Source organism: Malaclemys terrapin, chromosome 12 (assembly GCF_027887155.1).
Source record: "Malaclemys terrapin pileata isolate rMalTer1 chromosome 12, rMalTer1.hap1, whole genome shotgun sequence".
Classification (NCBI taxonomy): Eukaryota; Metazoa; Chordata; order Testudines; family Emydidae; genus Malaclemys; species Malaclemys terrapin.
In genome coordinates this window covers 6,725,116-6,745,736 of record NC_071516.1, presented here as the reverse complement: position 1 = coordinate 6,745,736, position 20,621 = coordinate 6,725,116, and the positions used below count along the sequence as shown (strand labels likewise).

The following is a 20,621-nucleotide window of genomic DNA, read 5'->3' as shown; positions in this document are numbered from 1 at the left end:
TGAGACCCCAGAATATCCCAGTGCTTGGGGCACTCACCTGGCATGTGAGAGACCCAGCTTCAAGCCCCTGTTCTGCCTGATTCAAAGTAGGGACTCAAAGCTGTATCTCCCAGGTGCCCTACTTATTCAGCTACGGAGTCAGGGTATGTCTACGCTGCAATAAAACACCTGTGGCTGGCCCAGCTAAGCTGACTCAGACTGGGTCAATAAAACCAATAAAACTGCAGTGCAGACATTTGGGCCCAGGCTTTGAGACCCCACAAAGGAGGAGGGTCCCAGAGCAATTGTATAGCCCCGTGAGCCCAAATCAGTTGACCCAGGTCAGTCCCAGGTGTTTTATTGCAGTGTAGACATACCCATAGTCTCTCTCTCTCTCTGGCATAGTGATTATTTAATTATTTGCACAAAGTGGAACAGCTCCAAGAGGAGAAGTTGACTCTATGGCCCGATGAGAAAGAGCCTTCCCGAATCATGGCTGAATCATCCTGAATCATCAAGTGAACATGCACAATAGTTTAAAAAAGAAAAAAAAAAGAGGAAATTGCATGCCTTTTCCTCCATATTAGGGCAATTGGGGTTTAGTTTGAATTATTACTATTAATACTTTTTAGACGACTTACAAAACAAGTTGCAGCGCATTTATCAAAGTGATTAAATCTTGACTGAAATGTGGGCCGCGACTGTCAGGTTTGGGATAAGGAAATCATTGGGTGTTTACATTGCTAAGAGAATTAAGGAGGTTCTATTACAGCAAGCATTGGCATTAAATCTACCTCATCTTATGGCCCTTACATTCCAACTCTCGGTTCCTTTGAAGCCTTCTACAGCTCCCTCCTTTTTAACAGGCCTGATAATTAAAGCCAAGGCCTAAACATCAGGAGACCTGGGCCTGCGCTTGACTCTGCCCAAACTGCTGCATGAGCTTGGGTTAAGTTACTTAACTTTACTGTTCTGCAACTTCCCCATCTGCAAAATAGAGATAATAATACTTACCAACTCTCCCCAGGCACTTTAAGATCTGAAAGATGCTTCATAAAAGCAAACCATTATTCATCGCTATTATTATTTATTAACAGGCACTTTGCTATAACTCACCAAAATATCCCTTGTAATTGGGAATTTGTCCGAGTGGCTTTTGCAGGTGTCTTAGATTTTTAATGTATGTTCTGCAAAATCCATATATACTTGTAAGGGATAGGACCAGAGGAACAGAAGCTAATGGGCAATTGTGTATGTACTCAGGAAGGATTTTTTAAAAAAACCCACATCCATCCACAACAGCATTCTCGGAACAATATTGTAAATAAGCACTGCCCTCTACTGTTTGTAGCATGTCTTAGGTTTCACCTTCAAGATTTTAATTAAAACACATTTAAAAAAAATAAGACAAAGTTACCACCTCAGCTGGTTATGCTGACATTTTAATTTTAAAAACACACAATTGTTTTATAGTCTTGTTTGGAGAAGGGGATTTTGGTTAATTAGGGGCAGTGCATGATCCAACAGGTTTTTTCTTAAGATGGGGAGTAGCACATTCTGTTTTCTCAAATGGAAAATGTGGCAGGGGAGATACAAGTTTTCAAATCCCTGTTCCATTCAAGACCCACCTTAAAATCATTCCATGACCACAGGACAAAGAAAGATAGAGGGAGTGTTCAAACTTCAGGGATGCTGTGGAAGCTAAAGATCATTCTCTTCTGCAAAAACATAGCTGAAGCAAACAATTCAAACCTCTTTGAGCAAGTCCTCCTCCCTTTATGGCTCCCATCACGTGTTTATTTTCCAATACATTTTGTTGAAAATGAGAAGACGGCACAAAACAGGTGAGGATGCTACAGAAAAGTGCAAAATATGAGCTGATACCAACAGATATTAAAAGAAAGAGAAACTATTAATTTCAGAATCATGGCAATCCAAAGAAGGAGTAGCACTACAAAGTGAACTGCACATGCACAGTGTATGAAGCTATGCAGTTACACCGCCACCAAGGTTTGGCGTTCCAAAATCTCTCACACTGACCCAGCAGGTAGCAGTCCAGACTCTCCTGACAAAATGGTTTTGAAATACAAGTTCTACCCCAATCGGTGAAGCATGTGAGCTACTCCCAGATATTAATGGGCCGGTCTCTTTGGCAGCGTGAAGTGGCCTTAAAATGAATGTAAATGTAATTTGCATCCACTTTAGGGCCCCAGAGCAGTCCACAGGGGGCTTAGTGTGAATGATAATTATGTCCTAATGAATTTATCCTCATAACACCTCCTATGATGAAGGAAAATGTTATTATTCCCATTTTACAGATGGAGGCACAGAGTGGTTATGGCCTGCATCTTGCAAATCCTTACCTAACTTTACATACACAAGTAGTCCCATCGAAGCAGGGGCTTTAGTGTTTGCAGGATTAGGGCCATAATCAAGCTGTAGGTACAGCTCCCAGCACAACGTGGCCCAAGTCAGGCTGGGGACCCTGGGGTGCTACCACAATATAGATATTCGCTGCTGCTAATCAATTTGTATAATTATTTGGGTAATTATTTGTGCTTTTCTGAATTTTTCAGTGGCTTTTTGAATTTTTATACAGAAATATATGGTACTGGGATCTAGAGCTGCAGCAGATCTGCTAGCCCTGAATTGGTCTCCAGGGTGCTGTGGGGGCTAAGAGTGAATCTCCAAGAAATCCTCCAGCACACAAAGTTAAGCATCCCTCACTACATCCTTCTCCAAGAGAATCTCTCAGCCTGCTGTTCAGCTACCACTTTTAGTGGGGGATTTGGGGGGGGGGGGGCGGGAGGGGAAGGGAAGGAGGAATGACAACTGTGGGTATGTATAGGGAGTATCCCAAACAGCAATATAGGGGGTGAGGTCTGCTCTGGCTACCTGAACAGTTACTTACTGAAAGACTAGTAGGAGACATGGCTGAATGTTCACATGGGCCCTTTCCCTCACAGGCAGAGTGAATGGAGATGAAAGGTAGACCAGCCAATCAGAGGAAAGCAGCAATAGGCACTTCCCCAGCAGGTGAAATCACTCAGGTCTTGCAAGGTGTACCACACCCTCCAGACGGGCAGCTACAATGAGCTAGAGAAAAGAGAAACAAAGCTGACCTGTCTCAGTCACAACACAAGGCAATGGGCCCTGGAAGCTTTAAATAGGGTTGGGAAGACAAGCTAGCTTTTCTAGGAGGGTCTTGGATGTTAGAAGTGCTCCATAGGATGCGGATTAGTAGCTGGTTAGTTATGGTTTTGTTTGGTCAATAGTCTGCTGAGTAGAATTGGAGGGAGGCCTTTGGATTCTGGCTAGATCCCCGTTTGAAATGGGACTGCTAATGAATGGGTGTCTAGCGTTAGCTTTTAATGGCCCAGAGTTGAGTAAGTACTCTGAGGAAGATGATGCGGGGGGCTTAATCTATGTTTCTGATGCCCCAGGAAAGTGTGCATGGGGTGGTGGAAATATTGGCTTTCCCTTCTGTGACTTGCCATCTCAGTCTGGTCTTGGGGAATTCAGCTGCTAGGAAAGCTCCTGTCTAAAGGGGTCCCTGGCAGGATCAATAGATTATTTCAACATAAGTAAATTAATGGGGGCTTCCTTTGGGGGAGGGAAGAAGGAAGGGGTGAGTGGCTGTGATTTATGACTGGGGGGGCATAAACTGGATGGTATCTCCTACTTGTCCTAGTTTAAAACCAACTCAACCCCACTTCCCCCAAGAAAACCACTCCAGCATACTAACTGCCTGGTGCTCCCCCCTCACTGACGAAGTCTAGCTCTGCTAGTGAGTGTTGGATGAGGTAATCCTCCTCTTTCTCCCCCCACCCCTGTCCCAACTGGGGAAACTTGTTCCAATGTATGGTTCAGTAAGTGACAATCCCTGGTGATGGCTCCCTGCAGAGAACAATGCCTGCTACAGTTTGACATTCACTCTGACTTTTGCTTTGGCAGAGCCCAGGACTGAAATAGTGCTGGAGTTGCAGAACTGCCCCAAACAAGCAAGTAGCTCTGAAGCTCTTCTGAGAGCCAAATCTGGTATGTAGGTTAAAGCAGCCTCCAAGTACCTTTACCTTCACTGCTCTGCAAATCCCCCAAGTCTCACTGACTCTCTAGCAATTTTATATGGATTTCTTTTACACCAGTTCTTAAACAATTACTTCAGTGCATTAAGCACAAACACCCTTTCTTTTTAGCATAGGCATTCAGGGCCTTTCTCTCCTCCACTTAGGTTTGTCCAGCTATGGCTATGGAAGGAAATTCCAGCTGTCCTGTTAATGTTTTTTTTTTTTTTTTCTGCCTTGTTTTCTGTGGGGGAGAGGTGCGGGTGAGCAGGCTCCACTGAGCAGCTGGGGCTGTCTGTCAGTGAATGGTGAGTGCCCATGAAATACTGGACTCCTACTAATGGTGATTTCAGTCTGTCACTCGTTGGACATGTATCTCATAGGCAATGCCAGAGTATTCTTCTCCACACCCACCCACCAATGTACTGCAACCCTCTTCTGGAGGGACTTTTACTAGGGTAGCTAGGACTCCATATCACCTCTGTCATTGGCCTCTCTGTGAACAAGGTACTAATAGTAAAGAATGGGCCAACAATGTGCTAGGTCAGGGGTTCTCAAACTGGGTGTTGGGACCTCTCAGGGGGTCATGAGGTTATTACATGGGGGCGTTGTGAGCTGTCAGCCTCCACCCCAAACCCTGCTTTGCCTTCAGCATTTATAATGGTGTTAAATATATAAAAAGCGTTTTTAATTTATAAGGGGGGGTCGCACTCAGAGGCTTGCTATGTGAATGGGATCACCAGTACAAAAGTTTGAGAACCACTGTGTTAGGTGCTATACAATTCCCCTCAGGCTACCAAAAGCTCCCAAAGGGTAAAGGAAAGGGGTGTACCGTGCCGTAAAGTGGGCAAGGTGATAGTTGGCCACATCTTGATAGTAAATGTCTTTAGAATGCTCTGACTCTTGTTAAATAATAGCTCCTGTGTGAGCGAGAGAAGATTTTAGGCCCAGAGCCTTTTTGCGTCTACTTTTGCTGGCAATACAGAAGTGGTGGTAGCCCTGCAGAGCTGCTTACAGATATCTGGGGAATATTACTTCAGTTTGAGTGCGGGGGAGGCTTGGATAATCAAGTAATATATTTTCTTTAATTTCAGCCTTCCTTTGATATAGGACTAGTGAAGGCAGCAAACCACTACCACCATTAACTGTGACATCGGGAAACCAATATAGGAAAGTAGGCCTCAACATTTTAGGCTACTTCTGTAGTGGTTCTGCTGCAGTGGTGGGGTGTCCTGTGACATGGGATGGATAGGAATGATCAGTCACAAGCTGCTGATTCAGCTTCAGGCCACAGACTGCCATACTAACAAATACTAAATGTATGCACATCATGGGAAGAGAAGCCTGCTAATTGAATAGGCGACCTGTGTAACTGGAGGCTTGTTTGGTTATAAAAGGGATAATATGAGGAAACGTTTGCTTGGATCTTAGCTATTCTGTGTAGGCTTCTGGCTTGTTGAACACGTCTCTCTAGAAAAGCAAACCGAGGAATTTAAATCCCTTTTATACTTCTGTTAAAGGCTAGAGAGGTGACTGAGTATTCACTGCTCAGACCAGAGCCTGAAAGCTGGAGTGACTTTGTCCAAGTACATTGAATAGGCCTTGCCTTGTTTTTGCTTTTCTTGCAAACCACTTCAGCTTCCCTGTGACTTGAGAGACTGGAAGAGAAAAACTGCTGGTCTCTTACCTCCAGACACTAGTGGGGACAGATGTAAAGGGGTAAGAGAAAGCAGCAGCAGGACATAGACAATCTGGATCTCTGGTTTGGCTGCAATTCAGGAACATGCTTGGCTTTGTTGAGACCATGAGCTTTCTAGAACATGTAGCAGGATGAGCTGTGGGGATGTGAATGCAGACCGGCAGTCTGAGTGCTGCCTGACATGGGGAATACAGCTGGCCACTGAGGGATTGTCTTGTATATATTTTTTTTCTCTCTCTCTCAGTGCTGGGACATGGAGGACAGCTTTCCCCCAGAGGAGATCAGGTCTGGGCAAAGGTATTTTCGGCTGTCTAAGACCAGCATGCGGAGCGAGGAGAAGAGACTGAGGACTTTCCGGCAGTGGCCAGAGAGCTCACCTGTCTCTGCCACAGACCTGGCTAAGGCTGGCTTTTTCTTCCTGGGTCCTGGCGACCGAGTGCAGTGCTTCTGCTGTGGCGGTATCTTGAGGAGCTGGGAGGCTGAGGATCAACCCATGCGAGAGCACCAAAAATTTTTTCCTACCTGTAAGTTTATCTGTGGTGAAGATGTTGGCAACCAGCAGATGCTCCCCTTTCTGGAGATCTTGGACTATGTGGATGGGCAGATCCTCAGCCTTCTGCAGAGGATGGATGTAGAAGAGGCAGCCCTACCCAGTCAACCAGAATACCCGGAGATGGAAACCGAGGCGATGCGACTAGCCACTTTCCAGAGCTGGCCACCGTACACAGAGCTGTATCCTGAGCAACTGGCCAGAGCAGGGTTCTTCTATACAGGTAGGCATGGCAGGACTAGAGCTTTATTGGTAAATGTCGATATACATCAGTTTGTGCACGTGCAGTGAAATTGACAAAAAATATTTCCATTGATAATAACAATTTACAGAGAGGCAAATAGTTGCTTGAGACTTATTAGAGTTTGATTTTTAAGGATATTTTACTCTGTATTTTGACATGTGAAGTTGACAACTTGCCTTTTAATAGTTATAAAGCTTTAACGTTTTTGAATCTCCACATCTACTGTTTAAATAATTCTGACATCCTTCTCCCTCGCCCTCCCCCAAGATATCCCTCTCAGTGAAAAATTAAATCAGCAGTTTTCAAGTTTTTGAGCTGAGCCCTTCTTTGAGTTACAATTTTTGGTCCCCCCCTCAGGTTTACAGGGTGGGGGAAGGGAGGGGTGTGTGTGTGTGTATGTGTGTGTGTGTGTGTGTGTAACGGTCTCTGGGGGTGGAGCCAGCGCTAGGTGTGGAGGCTGCCAGGAGCATAAATCAGCACGGGGCCATGGTGCATGTTGACACTGATCCACGGGCTAGGTGGCCCCCTGAGATGAGTCAGGGGGTGGAGGTGATGCGCCCTCCCTGACCCCTGCCATGTGGGGCTAGTGTCACCCAGGGCCGGCTCCAGGGTTTTGGCTGCCCCAAGCAGCCAAAAAAAAAAAGCTGCGATCGCGATCTGCAGTGGCAATTCGGCGGGAGGTCTTTCGCTCCGAGCAGGAGTGAGGGACCGTCCGCCGAATTGCTGCCGAATAGCTGGACGTGTCGCCCCTCTCCGGAGCGGCCGCCCCAAGCACCTGCTTGCCAGGCTGGTGCCTGGAGCCGGCCCTGGTGTCACCGTTTGTTTCCCCTGCCCCTGAATGTTCCTCTGCCCTCCTGGGGGGGGCACACCCCACAGTTTGAAAACCTCGAATTTTAATTAAAAAAAATAAAGCTTATTAGCTATCAAAATTATATAAAAACATTTAATTCTGCCAAGGCTATATACAGGTACCTAGGGTAGGGAAAGCCTCCCTCTGTGTGCAACTGTAGAGCTGCATGATGTGTCCTGTTAGACAAGCTCTATTTAGGGTATTTTTATACTGAACCATATACTGTGGTACATAAGCAGGGGGGGTTGGTGCCAGCCATACCATGAAGCCCTCTCCAGTAGAGCCACAACTTGACTCTCCTCTTCTAGGTGTGAGGGGCCACAGAGTTCTCCTTAACTGGACCCTCCTGAACAGCAGAGACATGAGATTCAGACACAGCTTATCCCCTGCACAACATTCTCACAGCACTGGGACAGAGTTAAGGCCTAAACTGCAAATGCCACCACTGTGGGGAACCTAGTTAGAGCACACCCCTTTCTTACGACAGTGCCCTGTGAGGTCAAACTCCATTGTTTGGTAACTTGGCATTGGGGCTTTCCAATTGCATTTACACTTATTTTTAATGTAGTAGTCTCAGTTGGGATTGGGAGTCTCCTCTTCTTGGTAATGTGGTACTGCATAGGAGCGCTGGGCATGGACCTATGATCCCATTGTGCTGTGTAAACACAGATCAAAGACCTCTCACTTCCCCACTGTTGGGTCAGGTTTGGCACAAACCTATAGTGGAAAGCCTCTGCTTTGAGGAGCTTATTTTAAGTTTAAGACTAAGCGCAACAAGGGGTGTGACAGACAAATGAGGATAATGGTAACAGCAATGAGGGGACATAACTGTTGACTTGCTATGTGCCTCGTTTGTACCACACTCTTTCATATCTGAGCACTTGGCTAAATGTGAAGTGTAACATGAGTTAACACCTTCAAACAGTTCAAGTAGAAGCAAAGTAGAATGTGTTATGGAGGGGACAGTGTGGAGTTTTATATTTATTCCTTAAAAAGGAAGACTCATCTGTCTGTAGGTGTCCCCTCTTCAGAAGTTGTTTTGGGCTCCATGGATCCCAGCTAGTTTCATGCTCTTGGATAGAGAAGTCTCTTAGGCTCTGTCTAGCTCTCTAACTACCTGTAATTCTGAGTCATGAATGGAAATTTGAGTTTGGGGCTTTTCATCTGAGGAATCACTTTGAAAACTGCTCAATTTTTAACTCTAACTCTAAAATTTTAAATCTGCATTCTTTGAATGCTATTCCTGTCTTGGTCTGAAAACTCCTACTCACGGGGCGTCACCAGTGTAAGGACTCAGGTTTTTCTGGCTGAAGTGTGTGAGCTCTCCCCCCCCCCCCCCCCCATCTGTTCATAACATCCATGAACTATAGCCCCACATGCTTACAGAGATGGTGTCTAAAATTCCTTGGTTTGTTCTGTGACAGTTTATCTAATCTCTCTACACATGCAAGCACTGCATTTGTACCTCCATGCCTTCCGCAACCTGTATTTCACCTATAGTTCTGTAGGGGTTGACCCAGTGAGCTGCTGTTCTGGTTTATCGCATTGATAGAATCCCTCTGTGGAACTAAAATTCTTAATGTAGCACTAGACATGTTGTTCCCTTCTATAGTCTAACTACGTGCACAGTATTTGTTTACTATATATTAAATACACATGAATACTAACGGAGCCTAAATGACTCTCATTGAGTTCCTTGAAGGCTTTGCAGTGTACTTCACAAGAAATGGTGTGAGGAGGTACCTCTTATTACTAGTCCTGAACTGAGCAACCAGATGTGAAATCTCCACGGTGTACTAGCTCATAGCTTTTCTGGAATTCTAGTTCTGTATGCTCTAGAGCCAAACACTACTGACAAAAGAACAACCCGCTCAGGAAAACAGAATAAACCAGAAGGCAGAGGTTTTAGTTGGAACCCTCTGTCAGATTTGCTTTGGAATTTATTTTCTATCTGCAGACCAGCTGTTGAAAACATAATACTGAGAATGGGGATCCATCGGGAAACAATCCAACAACATGGCAAAACCAGAGGTCACTTAGACTGGGCAATTCCAGAGCATTGCCAGTCATCTGATCCACATAGTTCCCTTGTTTTAGAGCATTCAAGGACTTCTGAATGCCCAGTGTTTTGGAACAGCTGTATTGAAACTCCTTAAGGGGTCCAGCTTATAACTGGAAGGCCTATCCACTCCCAGAAATTCTCTTTTTAGTGGGACCCAAGTATAGCTCGCTGAGTGGGAAGGTGTAACTTTATATATAGCTTTATTCAAAATCATACCCTGTAGCAGGCATGCTGATATTGTTAAAGCAACTGAATCTCTTGCCCAGTTTCCTCCCTGGGCTGGATGGCTTGGGATCTTTATAATGAGGACTCCTATTACTAGGGAGAGTGGTGTAAACCAATTTCATGGACCCCTAGTTGGCAGCCTTCATGGGGGAGCAGTTTGCTGGATGAAGAAACAGGAGGGGATAGCTGTGTGCAGTGGGAGTGGCCATGAGCCCACAAAGGGGATGTACAGAGAATCCATGAAGTTTCCACCTGAAATGTTCATTGACCCAACACTGGAATCCCAATAATTGATTGGTGCAACTTAGGCAAGCCAGCTAGAACTCAAAGCTCTAACTTGACTCCCTGTCTCTGAACAGGGGCAAGCGGCAGAAGTCGTGAGCCAGAGTCCTGGGACAGTTGTGATGTGTGCGCAACAGTTTGGTCTGGTAGCCTGTTATGGTAACAATTAAACATACTGTACCTCCCCCCAGCTCTCCTGGTAGCAACATCAAATTGCCTGTGAGTTAGTGTAACTAGCTGCTCATGTACCTGACATCTGATCTTCTCTTAATGCTCCTTTCAGGTCAAGGTGACACTGTGAGGTGTTTTTACTGTGATGGCAGCTTGAGGAACTGGGAGCTTGGAGATGACCCCTGGAGGGAACATGCCAAATGGTTTCCAAGGTAATTCATGGTATACTAATGCTTGTTGGGGCTGAACTACACATTAGCCAGTTCTATACTGAATGGTCCTTGCTCCACAGTCCAACCTCATGCCCCAGGTGAGATTTAACTGGATTATTAGTATGTAGAGCCGTCTATCTCTGTTATCATTTCAAATCCAACCAGCTCAATAGTGAACAAATAGTGCTGCTAGCTGATAAGCCTATGTGAAATGAATCTGGTGGCTTATGTCCAATTTGCATCATAAAAACTATATCCTGGAACAGCTTGTGGTCAAAGCAGGCATTTTAGTGAGGTCAGTCTCTTGGTAGTTCCTGAGAACTACCCCAGAAGCTCCCATCCTAATAAGCTGCATTGTTACTGTTACAATCTTTTCTCTCCCTCATTCAGGTGGTGGTGGTGATAATCACTGTACACGTCTATCATTGTAGCCCCTCCAGGCCATAACCAAGTGGAGAGCTGTTGGGTTAGGCATCGTACAAATCTACACGACATGCGTCTACAAGTCTAATGCTTTTCAATCGAAATCACACACTAGAACTCCGCCTGAGCTGTGGAGTTCAGACCCCAACATCTATAGAGTTTATGGACAGTGATCTGTGGGTCAATCTCTATTACCACTGCTTCATGGTAACTTTAACACTGCCCTTGTCTCTTACTGGCATCAGAGCAGCCCTTGTATTCCACTTGTATTGGCCTTCATGTGTAAATGGCAGGATGTCATACACCTAGTCCTGGTGTGGTGGCTCTTACAGGTGAGGCCACAAACCCATTTTCCACGTAATCCAGTCTGTCTGAAAGGTTCAATTGCAAAAGCCAATCTCACAGGCCTAAAATGAAGTCTGGCCTGTTCTGGGGAGATCAGGAGCCTCAAACCACCAGTCTTTCTGCTTGACCAGGAAGATTTTTTTTTTACAGCAGGGAGGGCCTGTCCACTGTGGCAAGAATGACATTTGTGCTTTGTACACCCTGTTTCATTAGGGAGCTTAGTACCACCCTCATGATCTTGAATTTCAGACAAGGTCTGCTGTCCTTCACTGGGTATTTGCCTTTTTCTCCGCAGGTGTGAGTTTTTGCTGCAGTCCAGGGGCAGAGACTTTGTTAGCAGTGTTCAGGACTCTGACTTCAACGCTCCAGTGAGTTTGAAATGGATTTTTTGTGCAGTGGAGGGGGGAAAGGTTTAAGGAGACACTTCCCTCCTGTGACTGTTTTGTGTCTTGTGATGTTTGCAGGGAGGCTCCTGGCAACGGGCTGAACAAGATCCCCCTGTACCCCAAGGTTTGTGTGGAAATGCATATTGTCTTGCCTTTTTGATGAAAGTGCTGCAGATCTGTTGCTCTGGCTTCCACATATTCTAGAGTTTGCAGGCGGAATCCCTTTCTGAGAGGCTTGCATTTTGATGTGAAATAGCTTCCAGAATTATTACTAAGAAACTTCCTCTGGGACCTGAAATCCAGGTGAGCTCTGCTGTTGCAAGTGTCTGCTAAAGCTGGATATTACTTTTCAGCCAACGCTTTTTTGCCAAAAAATGCAGATTCAGGTTGGTGAAAACGTTTAGCAAACTTGTGTTGAATTTACCAAATTGTCTTGGTTGGGGGGTGGGAAGCCCTCAACTTTTGAAAAAATCAGAACATTTCATTTTGACGCTATTAAATTGAGTTTCAATTTTTTTATTCAAACAACTTTCCAACTATTTAAACTGATTAAATTTTATTTCCTACAAAATGTTTCATCTCATCCCAAATTATTATTTTTTGTAACTTCTCAGAATGGCCAGTGAACTAAAATCAGTTAACTCTAGTTTCTTGAGCGACCAATTTTGCGGACAAGACACATGGTTAACATTCAGAATCTTGGGTGCTCATCTCGATTTCTGTAGGCTCCTCCATTGCTAGTGATAATATTGCCTGTGTCCTCAGAACCCACAATGAAGGTATTTGAAAAGTAAATCTGCCAGTAGAAGAACTTGCGAGTGGTTCTTGGGTGCCTTTTTGAGGTTAATATGGAGGAGAGTTTAAAGCCAGCTGTTTCTGGAAATGGTGGTTGGGGGTGCTAGATCTTCAACACACAGACCTTTGGAAGTTGGGGATACAAAAGCCACTGCATTCTAAGTTTGAGGAGTAAGGGAAGAAAGCTACCCTTTCAGGCTTGGGGAGTGGTGGCAGCCTTGTGGCAGCAGCATGTAAACATGAGACTAGGCTAGGGAAACAGTTTCTTCTTGGCGCCCATCTTGTCTTTCTGAGAGAATTTTCCACTGCTTGCCTCAGTCCTATGAACTTTGCCATGGGTGCACTAAGCAGACAGGATTTTCTGCAGGTCTGTCTTTATAATGCTCCAAATCTCTGCAGAGAGGAACATGGTGGCAGGTGGTGGCTAAGGCCAACCCAGAAGCATTTCAAAAGCTCACGCTTAGGAAGGAAAAGTGAACCAATTCAGGCTGTTCCAAAGCCTCTGCTGGGGTTGTCTGAGGTGTCTGCCAAGGGACTGCTAAGTGATCTAGAATAAGATCTTTCCAGTTTCGCTATGAATCTTCAAATGATCTACATCTCCGAGCTAGGAGGGGGATTGCCCTGCTCGTGTGCACATAGTTTCACTAGTTCAATGAGAACTAGTGTGAGCAAATAGTAGTATAGCCACTGTCATTAGGGCAGCAGAGGCATGGATGAGACACGCTGAGTACAATCCCACCTGAAATGGTGGCTGCACACTTAGCACCGCTCCGCTGTTCCTCTGTTGCTGCCGCCCAGGCTCCTGCAGCTGTATTATCACTTACATTTGCACTAGCTTTCATTGAGCTATGGCGAGTATACGTACACGGGAAGGGGAATTGCAGTCCTGGCTTGTTGTGTAGACATAGCTTCCTCCTCAACCTATCGCGGGCTATGGAATGACCACCACTGTGTACTGAGTAGTAACTGTCTGTTTTGTTTTAAACAAATGTTGAGATCCTTGCAGAAGAAATTCCAGGAGCATGCTAATGCAGCACTGGTGATTTTATTCGGTCCTACCCTTTTGTGTGTGCGCTTTCCAAGGACTGAAGACTTGGCATGAAACTGGAGGTTTTTGGCTAGGATAGATATGGAACAAGTGCCTTGAACTGTGCTCTGAAGGGAGCTGACTGCTCTATTGTGGTTCCTAGATCTCTTAAGTGCAAAATAAAGTGAACTCTTCATGACTAGGACAACACCAATTACTGCACTTTCAGCCCCTTTTCTTGTTAGAAGTATTATGTGCATGCTTGCTACTGGATTTGCTGGTGACCTTCATCTCAGAGTAAAATACTCCTCAAATGGACATGCATTGGAAGTGTTACAGTAGGTAGGTCATGGGGAACATGCCCTTGTGTATTTAGGAAGGAGGAGGGGCCAGAACTGCACCTCTTCTGGGGAAGTTAGAATCCTCAACATTCCATGCCCTCCAGGCAGGTAAATGGCATATACAGGTATTGCCAAACTTCAGAAAGTAACTTCTTACAGATTCAGAAAACAGTTGGGACTAAAGTAACTCCTAAGTGATTGGAACAATTTCAATAATCTCTTCTAACCATGCACAAAATTAACGTGAACCACTCTTTGTAACAGTGTGTGTCAATTTTACTCCTGAAGGCATTCGGTGCCAAAACATTCAGCTTTTTAAAATATTGCATGCAGAATTTTGAAAGTTTTGTGCATTAATAAATGCTCCAGCATGGCAGTGGGGCGCACAGACCACTGGCTGCATGAAGGTGGGAGGTCACCCAGCAGCCCCCTGCTCCCATCCCTAGGACACAAACTCAGCAGTGAGGCTGCACCTGTTCCTGACACAGCACACCACCTGGGCCTGCCCCAGAAACAACCAGGGCCCTGTCCTTCTGTGCCAGGTGCACCAGGTGTGGGGCAGGCAAGCTCAACCAGGCAGGATCCAAGTGTGGAGGGGCTCAGTGTGGGGGGGAATCCAGGTATGGGGTAAGAGGGTTCTGTGTGGGACAATCTGGGTGCAGGCAGCTCAGTGGGGGTTCTAGTTGAGGGGGGTATCTGGATGCACAAAGGCTCATTGGGGAGGGGGGGATTCCAGGTGCAGGGGTAATGGGACTCTGCAGGGGCTTCCAGGTGAAGGTTGTTGGGGCTCAGCAGAGGGGTCTCATTGGGGAGTGCTGGGGGAGTGGGGCTTGGGGTGGGGATCTGGGTGCAGCTAGTTGGAGGTCCAGTGTCATGGGAGTTTGGATGTGGGGGCTCAGGGTGGTGCAGGGGGTTGGGCATCAGAGTGGGGGGTTTGAGTGCAGGGAGCTCAGTGGGGCATGGTCTGGGTGCAGGGGTGGGGGTCCAGAGGCATGGGGTCTGGGTGCAGGGGTGGGGGTCCGGAGGCAGGGGTTGAGGTTCGGTGGGGTGGGGTTTGGGAATGGAGGGTGATGGGGTTTGGTAGCAGTGTCTGGGTATGGGAGGATACACGGGGGTTGGATGGAGGAGCAATGGGGACAGGAAGCAGGGGAGGTTGCTGAGCTTCCTGCAGCTGGGGGAGGTTTCTGGGGGTGGGTCTGACACAGCCCCAACAACTCCTAGTAGGGAAGAGGAAATCCCATCTTCTGCCTCCAGCCCAGCTGGCACTAGCAGCTGATCCTGGCTCAGGAACAGGGCCACTGGTTGGGATATCCTCAGCTCTGTGATGATTTGCCTCTCTGCTGGCTGCTCCAGGTGCCTGAAACTATGTACCTGCACTGCTAGGGAGTGGTGTGTGACTGCTCTTGCAGCTTTCCTTTGCTTCCCTGTGAGAGAGTCATTTTCCTGCAGGGAAGCAAAGAAATCTGTGGAGGACATGAATGCTTCACACGTTCAGTGGTGCAGAATTCCCCCCAGGAGCAGTCAATGGGTTTGAAGTCCAAGGGAATGCTTTAGGGTTCAAATTAGTTAACTGAGAACAAAAGGAGCTTGGGGACATAACTTCATTCACAATTGTCTGCATGTATTTTGGGACAGAATATAGCTGAGAAACTGAAGCCAACTGTTAAGTAGCTGCGGTCTGGTTTTCATACATCTTAATAGAAGGTTCCCTCACTGAGTTGAAGTGTTCAGCTATCGAATCTGCCTGTCCTATAAGGAGGGCCTTTGAAGAGCCTACACTTTGGGATGGGATCACTTACTTAGGTATTTTATTTTAGATTCTCATGGAAAGGCCTTTCCTTGAATGGGACGGATTGGATCAGGGGGGAGAAATTTACAGTTGCATTTCCCTTCCCCCTTCCCCCAGCCTTTTAGTTCCGAGTCCTCTGTTTTGGGATGTGAAAACTGTGATTAAAAGGGGCAATTTTTTTTTTAAACGCCAGTGAAACCAGAGCTCTTATTTAATGGCATGAGGAGTGCAAAAAGAATAACTGTCTGAAACCTAGGGACTGTCTTGCCAGAGCTGGTGCCGCTAGTGCAGTTTTCTCTCTCTGACAGTGAACTATACCCGCTGCTTTAGAAGAAGCTGTAAGAACCTACTTGAACTGGGCAATCCAGGGAGGGGAGGACTGCTTTTTGTTCCTTACCACTGCCTGTTGGTGCATGTTGTGAAGCATGCAGGTTGATATCCCTTCTATGCTTTTTCTTTAAATTCTGTTTAATGGAACTTTGGGTGAAAGTTCTGCCTCTGAGCACCTCAGATGCTTAGGGTCAAATCCTGACCTCACTGAAGTTAACTGCAATTCTCCCATTGACTTCAGCAGGGCCAGGATTTCACCCTTTATTCCAGGGTCGTTTGAGTCCCTGCAGTACTGGATGGGAGAAGGAAGGAGGTATTTGATATACAGATTGTAGCATTCTAATGGCCATAGACCAATATTTGTTTTAAATCTGTTACTATGATGGAATATGGCATGACCTATGGGATTAGTTTAAATTTCATAAATGGCCTCATGAAATGTGGAACTACATCTTGCCTATATAACGCTATCATACAAAATTGGCCGTTGGATAGTTACAATATTCTACACTGAGAAAGAGAACGCCGTTAGATTAGAGTCCCTGGCCATATCCTGCCACGTATGGAGTTGGCTACTTCGTAGCCTGTTAAGCTCCCCCTCTTTTTTGTAAAGTGTCTCCTCCCTGTGCTTTACAGATTCTGTGGGGAATCGGGAATTGTCATCTCCTCTGGATCAGTCTTCCATAGTGCAGAATGTCCTGCAGATGGGCTTTGACCACAGCTTGGTGATGAGCTTGGTCCAGAATAGACACCTGCTGACTGGCACCTGCTACTTATCTGTGTCCGAACTGGTCTTGGATCTGCTTCAGGTAGATGGGGAAGAGAGCAGCAGTGCGGAAGAAAGAGGTACGGCCGTTTAGCCTCTTGAAACCTCACTGATCAATCTAATCGCATCCCACCTCCTCCTCTGATGGTCGCTGAAGTTTTAGCACTTCAGTGACGCGATCTCTTGGGTCTACACTGGCTCTTCCTAGACTAGAATGAAATGTAATAATGCTTCCTTAGTTCATAGCCCTGTGATACTGAGGAAAGTGGTTCAGTTGTAGAAGGTCTGCAGAGTGCCTAGTTATTGGAACATTTGTTACATTAGCGGTCTCCCAGCAACCTGGAGTCTCGCTGCTTTTCAATATTTCTCTATTACGTCTTGCTTTAAAAGCTGTGGTACTACATTAAGACTTAGGTGTACACCCAGTGCTAACATTGCAGCAAATCCAGAAATGGATTCCTTTTGTGCCTGCTATTTAAACTGGATGATTCAAGAGGGCCATTCCATCTCTGTCTGATTTGAGGTGCAGTTGGGGGGGGGGGGTAGAAATGTGCTAATAACATGATTTATAGCTTAAACTGTGAGGACACAGGCAATTGTTAAAGGAAGATTTCTAGGGTTAGTACCCCCCCACCCTATAACTGCAGTTCTACATAGGAAAGAACAAATGCTGCTCTACATCACTCCTTTCTATCTCTAACGTGCTACAACGCTGGCTGCAATCTTTCTGACCAAAAATAGCCTTTTTATAAAATACAAATCTTTCTGTTTAGAAAACCAGAATTTTGTGTGCACTTGTTTGGGGGGATGGCACTCATCGGAGTTGGATTATCTGATTTATGGTTCCTCAGCAAGTCTTGGTGTTGCTATGAGAATCTGAGAACCCCGCTTTGCTGTTTGATTCCAGGCTGAGCGTGCAGGGTTAGCCGCCTCCTAAAGAGAACCACTTTCATTTAGCAACACAGCACACTTGAACAGACATCACTGAAATCCCAGCAAAGGACCCCACTGTGTGTGTGTGTGGTTTTTTTCTTATGTTTTTTTTTTATTATTATTATTATTTTTTAAGCATGGGAGCATTAATGCCATCTCCATTCCTTCTGATTTCTATAGAGCGTACGGAGAGGGAGACAGGTTTGCAAGGACAGAGACGAGACGCACAGGCTGAGTGCTCAAAAGAATCAGGTGAGGTAATAAAATCTGCCTGGGCTGAACCAAAACCGTCGCTACAGCAGGAAATGCTAAGGCTCATTACCTCCCATGTAACAGTTAAATTGCAAAATAATTTCCTCTTATTATTCAGAATGTGGTAGCACCTCCAGGCCCCATTCAGGGAATAGGGTCTATTGTGTTAGGCAAGATTAATACACCCAAAAGAGTTACCATGGATTCCCCATACATCACAGTTCACTAACTGTATCCTCTCTCCCCCACTGTTCAAATCTCAAACCCACCACCTGTGGACAAACTCTGAGGGGCCCAGGACTGGAATAGCAGGGGTTTGTCCTGGTCATTGTCATGGTCACAATCTTGAACAAAACGAGGAGGGAAAACTATGGCCCTAAATCCAGCTCTTGAACTATGGAACAGAAAGATCCTTTCAAAAAAAGTTCAGATAACACTGCTCTGTAACAAAACTTCGGTATGTCTCTTTCAGCAGAGCCCCCACTGAGTACGGAGGAGCAGCTGCGACGGTTGCAGGAGGAGAGGATGTGCAAAGTGTGCATGGACAAAGATGTGTCCATTGTCTTCGTTCCTTGTGGCCACTTGGTGGTGTGTGCGGAATGTGCCCCCAGCCTGAGACGATGCCCCATCTGCCGAGCGGTCATCAGGGGAAGTGTGAGGACTTTCATGTCCTGAACTATGGGGTGAGTAAGGGGGAACATGGGTGGGGGGTACTGGGTGGGTTTTATAGAAACATTTTGTTCAAATGCCTTGTGTATAGTTCAGATGGATTGGAAGGGTCTTGCTTGTGCTTTGTAAAAGCAGTGTAGTTATTTTCTCTAGCAGGGTAGATGGTCTGAATTTAGACATCTACTTTGTGCACCAGCTAACAACCACTTCCTTCAAGACTTGCCACTGAGCTGTAGCCCTCTGATTTTGCAGGAGAACCTGAGCTCCAAAAGGGGGTGGAGGAGAGTGTCCGTCTCCTCTAAACTTGGAAGGCTTTGGTCTTTTTTGGAAGGGGAAATTCTCCTGCTTCATCACTGTTAACAAGGATGGGAATCCCTGATTTGTGAAAAGAGCACTGAATTTCCTCAACAATCTGAGGCCTTGCGTGTTTTCACTGAGTAGCTGTGTTTGGGGACTGGAAAGCTGGCTAGAAATGATGTTCTGGCACAAATCCTACATTGAAGGAAAAGCTACAAAGAATCTAATCTTTGTTCAGACCTTGATTTGTCATAGAACTTGTCTTAGAGATGTATCTAGCAGCAGTGATGTCCTAAATAAGCTCAGGACTCCACTGAAGAAGCAACGTTCTATTCTGAACAGGTCATTAACTGCACGGAGGAAGGGAAAGGACTAGAGAAGTTAAATTGTGTAAATGAGGCGTTCCTCACAGAACTCGAATACCGTGAAAACTCCTTCTGTCTTTGCAGAATCTCCGGTCTCTGACTTCCACTGATGGCAGCCCCTTTTCCAACACAGAAGGTGCTCCATGAGGATATCTCACTAGAAATGATGTTCCCTAGTCTATTACTAGCAGTCTGGGTTACTGAACAACCTCCCAGAAGTGTCCTGCAGAGCTTCTTCCATGCTTGTTAGGAACCATCCCTTTGCTGGAAGATGACCATGGAAAAGTTCAGTCCTAAATTTTTCCATTTACAGGATGAGTGGTAACTTCTTTTAGTTTAAATCTGATGATTCTTGTCTGGAATTGTGATTTTATTTTTAAGAAATTGTTAGATCTTGGAGCAGATAAAGGAAAGTTTGCAGAGTAACTTATTCATGGGTTTGAAAAAATGATTTGCTAAGTCTGTAGATTTATACTTCACATTTTGGAATAAAAGCATCTTGTGTTACCTTTTTAGACTGGTCTCTCATGTAGTGTGGCCTATAAAATGCTTTAGTACAACATTCCATCGAGGTTGGGATCCGAGGGCTTGCCTACTGCATCAGATTGTAGGGTTACTTAGTCTGCTAGCCCATATCCTCCAGTACCAGATTGTTGTGGGGGAATGGAATGGTGTCCCTAGCTACCTTTCAGGGTAAACAGAGCTCTTCCCCTGTCTGGGGCATGAACCAGACTCCAACAAAACATCCTGCCTCTTCTAAGGTGTAAGCAGAACCACACTCTTTTGTATCCCTTGAGTCAAGCCTTTGTCTTTCTTTTAAGCATATCAGCTGAGACTGAGGATTGACTGGGGAGAAGATGCAGTTGCTTACAGCCTTTGTCTGGTTCCATGCACCTACACACCTAACAGGACCGCAGGCCTTGGCTATATCTAGGTGAGCCCAGTTAAGCTGGCTAGAGTCTTCTCAGAGCCCAGATGGAGGACATGCTCCATCACACCACCTCCTGCAGAGGCAGGGGAGATTATTCCACATAATATGCAGAGGCAAGAGGAATTGATATTTGAACTACTAAAATCTTTCCGTGGAAGCTAATCAGTGGAGATGGGTGGGGTGTTCATAGATTTCAGCACTACCATAGAATAGAAGTGAATTTTTGTACTTACAAGGCTGTTTGCATCCATTACAAACCCACAATGGCTCTAATATGCATTGCTAACTAATCTGGGGGTTGTGCCTCGTTTAAATAGTTGTATTAATCTGAAAAGGAATATTTTAAATCTTGAAACTGACTTAAAAGGCTGTTCAAGAATAAGAACCAGCTTCAATTCAGAACTTGGCTCATGTTATTGTATTATTAGGAGGATCACAGTATTGATGATGGATATAATTAGAGTAGAAACTGAGATCCTGAAAGAAATCTTCTTGTAAAGTTAATCCAGTGTAGGCCATTTCTTTCAGCTGTGAAAGGCTGCCTAGGTTCACGCATTGTTCACACCAGTATATGTCCCTTTACAATGCCATGCAAGAGACTAGTGTGGATTTTAGTCTGTTAAATTATGCTTTT

At 45.5% G+C, this 20,621-nt stretch overlaps 1 protein-coding gene across 1 annotated transcript; it reads left to right on the top strand.

Moving 5' to 3' along the window:
* The first annotated feature begins 6,235 nt into the window (after nucleotides 1-6,235).
* BIRC7 (baculoviral IAP repeat containing 7) lies at nucleotides 6,236-19,523 on the top strand. Its single transcript, XM_054046225.1, has 8 exons — nucleotides 6,236-6,515; nucleotides 10,239-10,338; nucleotides 11,402-11,474; nucleotides 11,571-11,616; nucleotides 16,411-16,620; nucleotides 17,654-17,725; nucleotides 18,201-18,408; nucleotides 19,141-19,523. Exons 1-7 carry the CDS (start codon nucleotides 6,236-6,238, stop codon nucleotides 18,398-18,400), a joined length of 981 nt encoding a protein of 326 aa, XP_053902200.1. The 3' UTR covers nucleotides 18,401-18,408; nucleotides 19,141-19,523.
* Nucleotides 19,524-20,621: the final 1,098 nt, after the last annotated feature.